This window comes from Sinohyriopsis cumingii, chromosome 1, assembly GCF_028554795.1.
Source record: "Sinohyriopsis cumingii isolate HCF-2022 chromosome 1, ASM2855479v2, whole genome shotgun sequence".
In the NCBI taxonomy this organism is placed as follows: Eukaryota; Metazoa; Mollusca; class Bivalvia; order Unionida; family Unionidae; genus Sinohyriopsis; species Sinohyriopsis cumingii.
Genome location: NC_142961.1, coordinates 96,029,632 through 96,041,547, shown reverse-complemented (window position 1 = coordinate 96,041,547; position 11,916 = coordinate 96,029,632). Strand labels below are relative to the sequence as shown.

The following is an 11,916-nucleotide window of genomic DNA, read 5'->3' as shown; positions in this document are numbered from 1 at the left end:
TTTTCTTTAAACCAAATTTAATGTTCATGTTTTTTCAAGAATATCAGATGACAGTTTAGGACTCAACAGTTGAAATGAAGCAAAGAAATGTCTTGGATTCCTGGAAATTCTTTTCAGCCAGCAAAGCCTCAGTGAAGGACTCTTACTTTCAACATATTGCAAAGAGAATAATGTCTATATTACATATTTATTAAATGTTAGTCAGTTTTGGACATTTTAAATACATGTACCATTTTAAAAAAATGTGCCGGAAAAAGATACTTTCATTTGTACTGTATTATTGTGGATGGTTTATCATGTAAAATAAATAGGCTCCACTTACAGGACATTCTTAGGATTCAGAAAATTTGTTTACTGGTTTTATCTCTATTTTATTTTAATTGCAGCCTTGCAGGTAATAGGCATGTTACACGTTGTAAAAAACTTAAAATGAACTGGGGAAAGTATATGTACAGTTTCTAAAAGAGTTACCAGACCGACTAATTCTGACCACTTCCTAAAAGCCTCCTGTCCTTTCTCATCCTCCATTCTTAAGCGTCTCCCAGGAGGTGCTTTAGTGAAGTCAACATGAGCCTATTGACAGCATTTTCATCTAGATGGCTTCTTCCTGCATTTACAGTTTAATTTTGACTAAATCCTCTCTTAGTCAGCTGTTTAGTATAGCATTACAGTGGCCATTGATGTTAGTTTGAGAAGATTTGGATATGTGTCTGCATGATGTTGACATACAATTTGCCACAGTTCACATACTTTGTCTCGAGGATATATTTCTCTTCTAATGAAAGTCTTAGCAAGGGACCGCTCTGTTGAAACGTGTTCGGTCACACAAAGGGGGGCTGGTGGCTTCTGATTTCTTCTCCTGACCATTTATTGTAATCACCATAAACTTTTTGTTCCTCAGAAGACAGGAATGTGAGGTTAGGTAGTCAAATAACCTCAAATGATGTTGCCACATGTGTGCTGCTCTTTGGAAATTTTGCAGCCATTTCTGCCTGCAAATGTCTAACAAACTTGTGGCAAAGGTTAAACACATCATCTGAAACTTTCTTCAATGTGCTCCTGTGTAACTTGAGTTCAATACCATCATAAATGATTTTAGTTTTTCCACCACTCTTAAATGATTTAAATTTTTCAGTCATTCAGGTCTGGTGATAGGTTCTTCCAGTGTGTGCTTTCTGTAAAGCAGAATTCAAAATACCAAGTGCTGGTGACACGGAAGCTACATGTGTATCCAAGTCTCATTTCTGTTAAAGCATATTTAGCTATGCTAAGTAGGGTATGACAACAACCACTGTAATAAAAATGCATGACACAAATCTGTAGTCTATGAGCTTATTCAGTAGGTATTGGTATTCTTTTGTCATGCTTCTTGAAAACTTTATGAGTGCCCCCCAGCTGTGAAAACTTGCATAAAGTGCATCATAAAATGCCAGCCATGTAATTTCATGCACCACTTTTGAGGACTGTCCAGAAGGTTTTGGATTTCCTCAAATTCATTTGTTTGTTGGCAGATATATTTTTATAAAAATAGTACAGGTCTTTAGATGTGCCATCAAAAAAAGTTTCCATTAGGTAAGGAATAGTTTTTTATGCTTGAGAGGTACTATGGGACATACAAAGAATGTTGATCAGGTAAGAACTGTTCCCCATGAACTGTGTTGCTGCACCACTTTCACAACCTGTCATCATTTTCTTTTCCAAGAACTGGACAACTTATCTGCAAAGAACTTTGCAGTGTTTGACTAACCTTCCACTAACATATTAGCAAGAAAATAAGTTGTAGAAATAAACCTGGTTGGTTCAATGACGTACATACCAAGTATCCCTGATTGTTTGGTAGTCTTTTGATTTTGGCCCCAATCTTTTGATCTACCAATTTGCCGACAAAAACTGCCAGGACTCGCAAATCTGCTGATCACAGGTGAGATGGTAATTCTACATGTCTGTTAACACATTAACCCTGGATTTTTTTTTACATTTTTGCCTGAAAATTGAGTGGGAAACACATTTTGAAAGCTATTTCTGATTAGATCCGAAAACACCAAATCCCCGGTGATCTTTCATTAACATACTGCCTATTGTGTTAGAAACATCGTTTTTCATTGGCTATTTGACTCGCACATGAGCAGAAGGGTAAAAGTGGGAGTTCTTTTTTTGTTTATTTTTTTTATTTTTTCATTAAACAGAGTCAATTTTTTTTATCGAGATCACTCTTTATTCCAAATACCCATCTTATCCTATTTTTTTGCAAAGGTTCATCTGTCTGTTTGCAGTTCATACTGGTTTGCCTTAGATCTGAGACGAAAAAGTATAAAATCTGGACACAAAATCAGATTCCGACCATGAGCGAGTTTTGGGTAAAAAAAAGTCAGGTCCAAAAAATTAGTTTTTTTTCTTCTTCTTTATATTGTAGTGCAACTAGATATTCCAGATTATTTGGTATCATTGTAGAGCTACATCTATCTACCTTTATAAAATACCACCCACTTTAGTGTATCCTGCATGACCATGACGCTACTGAGCTCGGCAGTAGGCTACTACGTCCTGCCCCGTTAAGTCGTCGCTAGGGGTTAATGTGTTAACAAGGATTTTTTTTTTTTATAAATCATCATGGAATTGCTAAATTTGTAATTTATGTGTAATGTCGATGCACAAGTGATTAATTACGTAAGGAATATTCAAATTTGGTGACGTCATCAAAATGCACTGTTTAACACATTAACCCCTGGAGGTTTTTGACATTTTTGCCTGAAAATCGAGTAGGAAACACATTTTGAAAGCTATTTCTGAACAGATCCAAAAACACCAAATCCCCGGTGATCTTTCATTAACATACTGCCTAGTTGTGTTAGAAACATTGTTTTTCATTGGCTATTTGACTTGCGCATGAGCAGAAGGGTAAAAGTTGGAGTTCTTTTCTTTTTTTTAATTCTTTTTTTTGTGCTAAACAGAGCCTTTTTTTTGTATTGAGACCACTCTTTATTCCAAATGCCCATCTTATCTTATTTTTTGCAAAGGTTCATCTGTCTGTTTACAGTTCATACCGGTTTGCCTTAGATTTGAGACTGAAAAGTCTAAATAAGTATTGCTAATTTAATTGGCAAAAAAGTGTATAATCTAAGCAAGAAAAGCATAATCTATACATTACATGCCATAACCAGAGGAATAAAAAAAAGTGTAATCTACACATTGCATGCCATAACCAGAGGAAGAAAAAAGGTGTAATCTAAATATTACATACCATAACCAGCAGAAGAAAATAAAACTAATCTATATATTACATGCCATAACCAGAGGAAGAAAAGAAAACTGTAATCTATATATTACATGCCATAACCAGAGGAAGAAAAAAGTGTAATCTAAGGTGCTTGCATGAGGTAAAGGGATAACTAGTCTACATGTCTAACTTTTGCTAAACTATCATAAAGTTCACAAATTCTGTAATGTGCATGACAATATGCTCAATCAGTGCTATATTTCATCACTCACATTTTCTTACTTTCAAATTTGTAAAGTGCTATTGATTTGCCTTTTTTCTGATTTGACATGTATTTGAAGTTTAAAAATCTGCTCTATATTTTTCACTTATACATGAGCCACATCGATAAAGCCTGTCTTGTTTAACAATTGGTGCCATTTTCTTTAAAAACATAGACTAGGCTGCTAACTAAATGCATTATTACTTTCATGTCTTTGTTAGTCAAAATTTCAAACTGAAGAAACCAGTCCATTTTCTTTTAATTGCATCATATACAGTAGCTATGAATAAAAAATTAGGAAAGCACATGTAGGTCTAGGATGGGCAAATATACTCTTCTTTCTTTTTGAGAATATTCTAATACTGATATGATGAGTAAGATTAAAGAGATGAAAAATGAAAAACAACTTTTGGTTGCTTTAAGTTTTTACTACTACACAAGGGCAGCCTATTTGCACAATTCATGTTTTTGAACAATTAGACTTTTTCTCAGCTGTCTTGTACCACTGTTTTTTAACAAACTGCCATCACGTGTTACTCGCCAGTCAACCCGTTTATGCTACAATGGACCCTCATTAATTGCTTTAATGATCATTCCTTGGCTCTCCACACTACATTGTGCTCTAGACTAAACGAACTGGGACTACATTCATCATTACCTAAATGAAAACAGAAGCGAAAAAAGAAACATTGTTTCAAAGCTGGCCGGCGTAGAACAGGAAGAAGAATTCCAGTTATCTCCCTTATTTTGGCTCAACAATTTAAAAAAAAGTTTGACCATTAATTTAGATAACCTAATTCAAATCCCTATTAATTCGTCAACCTTTGTGTCAACTATCCAAGAGATACCTCTACGTATTGCATTATTCAATGCCCATTCAGTAGGACCACCGGAAAAGCGCACAGAAATAGTTAATTTTATCAACGACCAGAATATTGACATCTTTTTCCTGACAGAACATGGCTAAAAACATCAGGCGATGAGCCCAAGTGTGTGGATCTAACACCCACTGGTTACTCCATCAAGTCGTTCCCCCATTATTCTCACAGAGGTGGAATTGCTGTCATGACAAAGAACTCCATGATAAAACGTCTTAACCACACCACAACATTCAATTTCGACCACACATCGTTTGAACTAGTCCGAACCATACTCACACTGGAGCAAAGCTCAGTCCATTTTTTCTGCCTATACCGCCCTCCTCCTAGTAGAAAAAACAAGCTGGCTGACTCTCTCTTTTTGGAGCAGTTTCCGAATCTCCTGGACTATGGAAATTCGATAGGTGGCAACCTGATTATTCTTGGAGATTTCAACTTTCACTTTGACTGTCCCGGAAACTCAAATACATCAAAACTCACAGATTCCATTAATGTTTTCAACCTCAAACAGTCAGTTAACCAACCCACCCGTAAACATGGTCACATTTTAGACTGGATTCTTCATAGACCTGATGATAACATTCTACGGTCCTCCCTGGTATCCCATGGCCTTGCATCAGATCACCTCTGCATTATATGCCATCTTGATGTATCACTCCCTAACCCTCCACCTTTATCTGCTACTATGATAAACAGAACCAAATTAATGCACGACATCCAAGCTAACCTAACAACTTGCTTACCTCCTACCGCAGAACAACTCGATAACTGCCTGCGTTCATTGCTTGACAAACATGCCCCAGCTACCAAGTGCAGAGTATCAGTTTAAAAGTGTTCTCCATGGTATAGCAGTGTTAGGGACCAGCTTCATACTGCTAAAAGAGACCACCGTAAAGCTGAGAAGCTTTGGCTTTCCACCAGACTCACTTTCATAAGCAAATCTATGAAGCCACTAAGAAGTATGTCACAAATATAGTCCATGCAGTGAAAACAGCCCACTATACTACTAAGATCATGGAAAGTTCCAGCTGCAAAGAGCTCTTTGAGATTACTAACAAGCTCATGTCAAGGAACAAATCTACACCACTTCCAACTACCTTCTCTCCAGTCGACCTTCTGGATATGTTTGCAAATTTCTTCCGTGACAAAGTACAAACCATCTGAGATAAGCTTGACACCACAATTTCAATTGACTCGTCATCACCATAAAGTTGGGATACAGAATTTGAGCGGCAACCATTAGCAGCATTTGAACCTGTGTCTATGGATTTCGTATGTACAATCCTGATGAAGAGTGCACCAAAGTCAAGTGAACTTGATCCAATTCCAACGTCACTGCTGCTTGATTGTTTAGATCCAGTATTGCCTTCACTAACTGATGTTATTAATACCTCTCTCTCATCCATTGTAAAGCCTCTACTGAAGAAACCAACACTAGACCATAACGATTTAAAGAACTACCGTCCAGTTTCTAATCTCCCATTCATATAAAAAATCTCAGAAAAGGTTGTTCTATCACAGCTTGTATCTCATCTAAATTCAAACAGTCTTTATAGCAATGTACAATCTGCATATCGCCCTTGCCACAGTACTGAAACTACTCTTCTAAAAGTAGTTAATGATATTCTCTCTGTGTTGGATAGCAGAAAGATTACAGTCCTCACCTGCCTTGATTTGTCTGCAGCACTGGACACAATAGACCATGATATATTATTCACCATCTCCAGCATGTATTTGGCATTCATGATACAGTCTTACTGTGGTTCAAGTCATACTTTGTCAACAGGACACAAATTGTATCTGCAAATGGAATACACTCCTGTACAGTTGATCTAAGTTGTGGTGTTCCACAGGGGTCTGTTCTTGGACCTGTTCTCTTCATTCTGTACAGTGTCAGTCGCTCTCAAGTGTCATAGATCATCATCCAGTGTCTCACCAATTGTACGCTGATGACACCCAAATATACAAATCTAGCCACCCAACTGAAGTTGATGCTACCATTCAAGGTGTAGAGAGGTGCATTTCTGATGTGAAATCATGGATGACATGAAACAAGCTGCAGATGAATGATGATAAAACTGAGGCCATTCGGATCACAAAACAAAGACTTTCTCATTCACATCCTTTACCTCAAACAATAAATATCAGCAACACCAACATTAAATTCACACAATCAGTATGAAACCTAGGTGTTACTCTGGACAGTACTCTCACACTGTACCAACATGTCATGAACATATGCAAGGCTGCACATCTTGAGCTGAGACACATCAGCTCAATAAGCAAATATCTTTCAGTGGATGCCACTAAAACACTTGTGTGTTCATTAGTACTTTCAAGACTTGACTATTGTAACTCAATTCTCTCTGGTTCATCTCAATATCTACTCCAGAAACTTCAAAAAGTGCAAAACACAGCTACTTGGATCATACTTAGAGTACCACGATCAGAGCACACCTCCCCGCTGCTCTGTACCCTACAATGGCTATCCATTTGATCCAGAATCAAACAAAAAATTTGTTCTCTGTGCTACGTTTCAGTGTCGGACTCTAGTCCAACATACCTATCCGACCTCACCCATGTGTACACACCAGCAAGATACTTACTCTCCTCTTATGACAATCGTATACTCATTATTCCCACTATGAAAACAAAGTCATATGGACAGCATTCTTTTGCATACCAGGGCCCAGAATTGTGGAATGAATTGCCCACTGAACTTAGACACAAAGACACAGTGATCACATTCAAGAGGGCTCTCAAAACTCACTTATTTCGACGCAAGAACAAACTTAAAGACCTAATAATGTTTCCTACTTTAAATATTCTCAGCATGTTTTTTAATGTTTTCTAATTTCATGGTGTTTGTTTTTGTAATCATATCATTATATGTTTTTTATCTTATAGGTGTTGTCTAATGTTGTAAAGCGCTTAGAGCTTCTAAAGATTAGGTGCTATACAAAGTCCTCATTATTATTATTACTATTATATTTTTCCTGCATGGAATTGGAAATTTTTTGAAAAATCTTACACTTGGGTGTGTTGTGATGTGATGTGATTTGGATTTTTAACATAGCTTTAACAATTTTTCAGTCATATCGCTATGATGTCTGCAATGTGGCAATTTATAGTGATGTCTAGCACTGAGGCATCATGCCGCAGACATGTAGCATGACGTCCCACCCAGTCACATTATCCTGACACCGGGCCGACCAGTCCTAACACTAACCGCTTAATGCTGAGTGCCAAGCGAGGCAGCTGTTAGTACCATTTTTGTAAGTCTTTGGTATGACTCGAAAATACGACCTTCCGCATCTGATCTTACACTTGGAGGGATTTTCACAATCACACATCCTTGATGCAATCCCATGTAACCATCTTTTCAATGGATCATCACTATGTAAGTGTTTGTATTTAACCCTGAGTAACCTCTGACCTTCTGGAAAAGGATATTAACTATTGCCTTTACAAAAGGAATTTACAGACTAGACTCCTTGACAAGTTTGTATCGTATAAACAGTACACTTGCCTGACACTGTTGAAGGTCAAATCCTTGCCTGAAGTACACCATGGATTGGAGTAAAGTACAAAAAGTGTGTAAAGACTGAATGACCATCATTTTAATAAGTTTACCTACTGCAATACAGACAGTGAATATTAAGACCACTTGCTTTTACATGCATGGCTAAAAAAAAACAATCCAGTCACTGTTCCTTTTTAAAAAAGAGTCTTTCAGTATTCTCATACAGTGTATTTGCCAGTTCTGTTATATCATCACCACGTACTGCTGCCATCACCTCCAGTACTTGACTGAAATGGAGATAAGAATTTTCACAAATCTGATGGATAATTACATATTCCAGAAAGAACTAAAAATAAATTGCTACTTGCAATCACAGTGATTCTGTAATAATCTTTAAATAATTTTGTTTAAAATAATATGGAAAAGGATGAAATCTGGAAAATCCAGAAGGTGGGAGTTCATGGGAGCTGGGTCTACATTCAGTAATCCATTAATTTGTAATCTATCTTAACACATTAACCCCTAGCAACTAGTTAACGTGGCAGGAGGTAGTAGCCTACTGCCGAGTTCTGTAGAGTCATGGTCATGCATGATACACTAAAGTGGTTGGTATTATAGAAAGGTAGACAGATATAGCTCTACAATGATACCAAATAATCTAAATTTCTAATTGCACTACAAAATACAGAGGGAAAAACCTCATTTTTTGGACCAGATTTTTTTTCTACCCAAAATTCACCCGTGGTCGGAATCTGATTTTGTGTCTGGATTTTAGACTTTTTGGTCTCAAATCTAAGGCAAACTGGTATGAACTGCAAACAGACTGATGAACCTTTGTAGGATAAGATGGGCATTTGGAATAAAGAGTGGTCTCGATAAAAAAAATAATGGCTCCATTTAGCAAAAAAAATTTAAAAAAAGAACTCCAACTTTTACCCTTCTGCTCATGCTTGAGTCAAATAGCCAATGAAAAATGAAATTTCTAACACAACTAGGCAGTATGTTATTGAAAGATCACCTGGGATTTGGTGTTTTTGGATCTATTCAGAAATAGCTTACAAAATGTGTTTCCTACTCGAATTTCAGGCAAAAACGACAAAAACCTCCAGGGGTTAATGTGTTAAATAAGCCTGTTATAGAAAATATCAATATATTTACTGATCATAAAAGAACATTATATTTAACTGGAATGTAGCTTGTGGCTAATTAGCATTTTAAATAAAATGCCTATAAGTCAGTGGTAGCTTAATATGCCAGCTCATGCATCTGCAAACCAATAGCTCCAATGTAATGGCCCCTGGTTACTCAGTGATCTAAGGCCCTCGCCTTTACAGATTACTAACATTCCACCTCTGTTCACTTGGGTATGTGAGAAAGCTCGCCAGTAACTTCCCATGGTTTGATGGCTCTTACTGAGATCTTCACGGATTCTGCCTTCACTAAATATACTGGCAGCCACATACACTGCCTCTTCTTATTCAAATGGTCAGTTGTATTTGTCAACACATATTTCAGCTTATGGGAAAATGATTTTTAAAAACAGTAATGGTTTGTTGTATTGATAAAATAGTAAAGGTTCATGTTGATAAGGCAGTAATGGTTCATGTTGATAAGATAGTAATGGTTCATGTTGATAAGATAGTAATGAATGGTTCATGTTGATAAGACAGGAATGGTTCATGTTGATAAGATAGGAATGGTTCGTGTTTATAAGATAGTAATGGTTCATGTTGATAAGACAGTAATGATTCATGTTGATAAGACAGTAATGATTCATGTTGATAAGATAGTAATGGTTCATGTTGATAAGATAGGAATGGTTCATGTTGATAAGACAGTAATGATTCATGTTGATAAGACAGGAATGGTTCATGTTGATAAGATAGGAATGGTTCATGTTGATAAGATAGTAATGGTTCATGTTGATAAGACAGTAATAGTTCATGTTGATAAGATAGTAATGGTTCATGTTGATAAGATAGTAATGGTTCATATTGATAAGATAGGAATGGTTCATGTTGATAAGATAGCAATGGTTCATGTTGATAAGATAGGAATGGTTCATGTTGATAAGACAGTAATGGTTCATGTTGATAAGACAGTAGTGGTTCATGTTGATAAGACAGTAATAGTTCATGTTGATAAGATAGGAATGGTTCATGTTGGTAAGATAGGAATGGTTCAAGTTGATAAGATAGTAATGGTTCATGTTGATAAGACAGTAATGGTTCGTGTTGATAAGACAGTGATGGTTCAAGTTGATAAGATAGTAATGAATGGTTCATGTTGATAAGATAGTAATGGTTCATGTTGATAAGACAGTAATGGTTCATGTTGATAAGACAGTAATGGTTCATGTTGATAAGATAGGAATGGTTCATGTTGATAAGACAGTAATGGTTCATGTTGATAAGATAGTAATGGTCATGTTGATAAGACAGTAATGGTTCATGTTGATAAGACAGTAATGGTTCATGTTGATAAGACAGTAATGGTTCATGTTGATAAGATAGGAATGGTTCATGTTGATAAGACAGTAATGGTTCATGTTGATAAGACAGTAATGGTTCATGTTGATAAGATAGGAATGGTTCATGTTGATAAGACAGTAATGGTTCATGTTGATAAGATAGGAATGGTTCATGTTGATAAGACAGTAATGGTTCATGTTGATAAGACAGTAATGGTTCATGTTGATAAGATAGGAATGGTTCATGTTGATAATACAGTTAGGCTTTTGGTGAGAAGCCCATGTTGATATGAGGAGTAGTGATAAACACAATTTTCAAGATGGCCACTGTTGTAGATATACTGGATATCCTGACAATAATCATTTTGATTTAGAACCAACCAGACCTTGAGATGAATGTGTTTGTTTCATGGCAATCCTCCAGTTGTACAAACAGACAACAGCAAACAAGCCATCCCATCAGCTCTTCTGGTGTATGACCCATAGATAAAAAAGGAGCTGCCAACTAATACAAATTAAAACAAATATAAACTGAGTCATGCTTTATACTATTATCATGACTCTATAGTCTTAAAATAAATAATAGAAATAATAGAAAAGAGTGAGAAGCAACACGCTTTGTACAATTCAACAAATAATTTATCTACTTAGAATACAAAGAGAAAGCAAATTTTTAGTAAATTATGTTTCTCCGAGAATACTTACCCGATCACATTAACGTCAGGAATATAAGCCTGCTACCTCTCGAATCCAGCCCTACTAAAAGACGAAAATTCGTCTTTTCGGTCTATCTTATATAGACCAAAGGGCAATAACTCTTGCCCCTTACCTCCCCTTGCCACCGCAAGGTGTCGCTAGTTTTTTAAGCTGAGCGATATATATTATACGAGGATGCTCGCATAGCGGGGTGGTTGGGAGGGTTTTTAAGTAATGTGATCAGGTAAGTATTCTCGGAGAAACCTAATTTACTAAAAATTTGCTTTCTCCTTCAAACACGTTCCCCGATCACATTAACATTAGGAGAATAAGTAATAGAAGGAGGGAATGCTGAGCATCCTACCTCCACTCGGGTACCTTCTAGGGAATGATGGCTGGATTCCCCATTTGAACGATAACCCATTCTCCTAATTTCATCAGCAACACAGCCTAGGGTCACGTGATATGTGACCCCTATATATGGTTAAGAAGATAGTTATTGAAATCTTCTTACCTACAAAATTTCACTGGCGAATCCAGCGAAGCTGATAGGCTGTGCTGATTGTTTTAAATGGGTCTGGTGGTCATCTGGGCTGCCAACACCAGACCTACCAGATTCAAGGTTTGCCTCTGAGAAGCCAAATCTCTGAGATAAAAACTGGAGAAGGTTGACTCTGCATGCCAGCCAACAGTTTCTATTATATCTCGGATCGAAACATTGCGTTCGAATGCCAGGCTCGCTGAGATTGCTCTAATCTCATGAACCGTAATCTTCATGAGGCGACTGATCTTGTGAGACCTCAGAGTACGCTGAGCGTATAACCCACTTCAGCCATGAAGCAAGGGCTTGAGGGGTGATATCCCGTTTAC

The 11,916-nt window shown here is 36.8% G+C and overlaps 1 protein-coding gene across 6 annotated transcripts in view; it reads right to left on the bottom strand.

Annotated features, from left to right (window-relative positions):
• LOC149807382 (deoxyribonuclease TATDN1-like) overlaps nucleotides 1-11,916 on the bottom strand; it is a 56,841-nt gene continuing 44,925 nt past the window's right edge. For 4 of the 6 annotated variants that reach the window (XM_089966061.1, XM_089966043.1, XM_089966024.1 and 1 more), the window contains exon 12: nucleotides 7,956-8,167. In XM_089966061.1, the coding sequence (XP_089822187.1) occupies nucleotides 8,062-8,167 (106 nt within the window). In that variant the 3' untranslated portion in view covers nucleotides 7,956-8,061. Of the gene's footprint in view, nucleotides 157-7,955; nucleotides 8,168-11,916 lie in introns of those variants that run through there. The other 2 variants (XM_089966034.1, XM_089966052.1) reach the window with 2 other exon arrangements.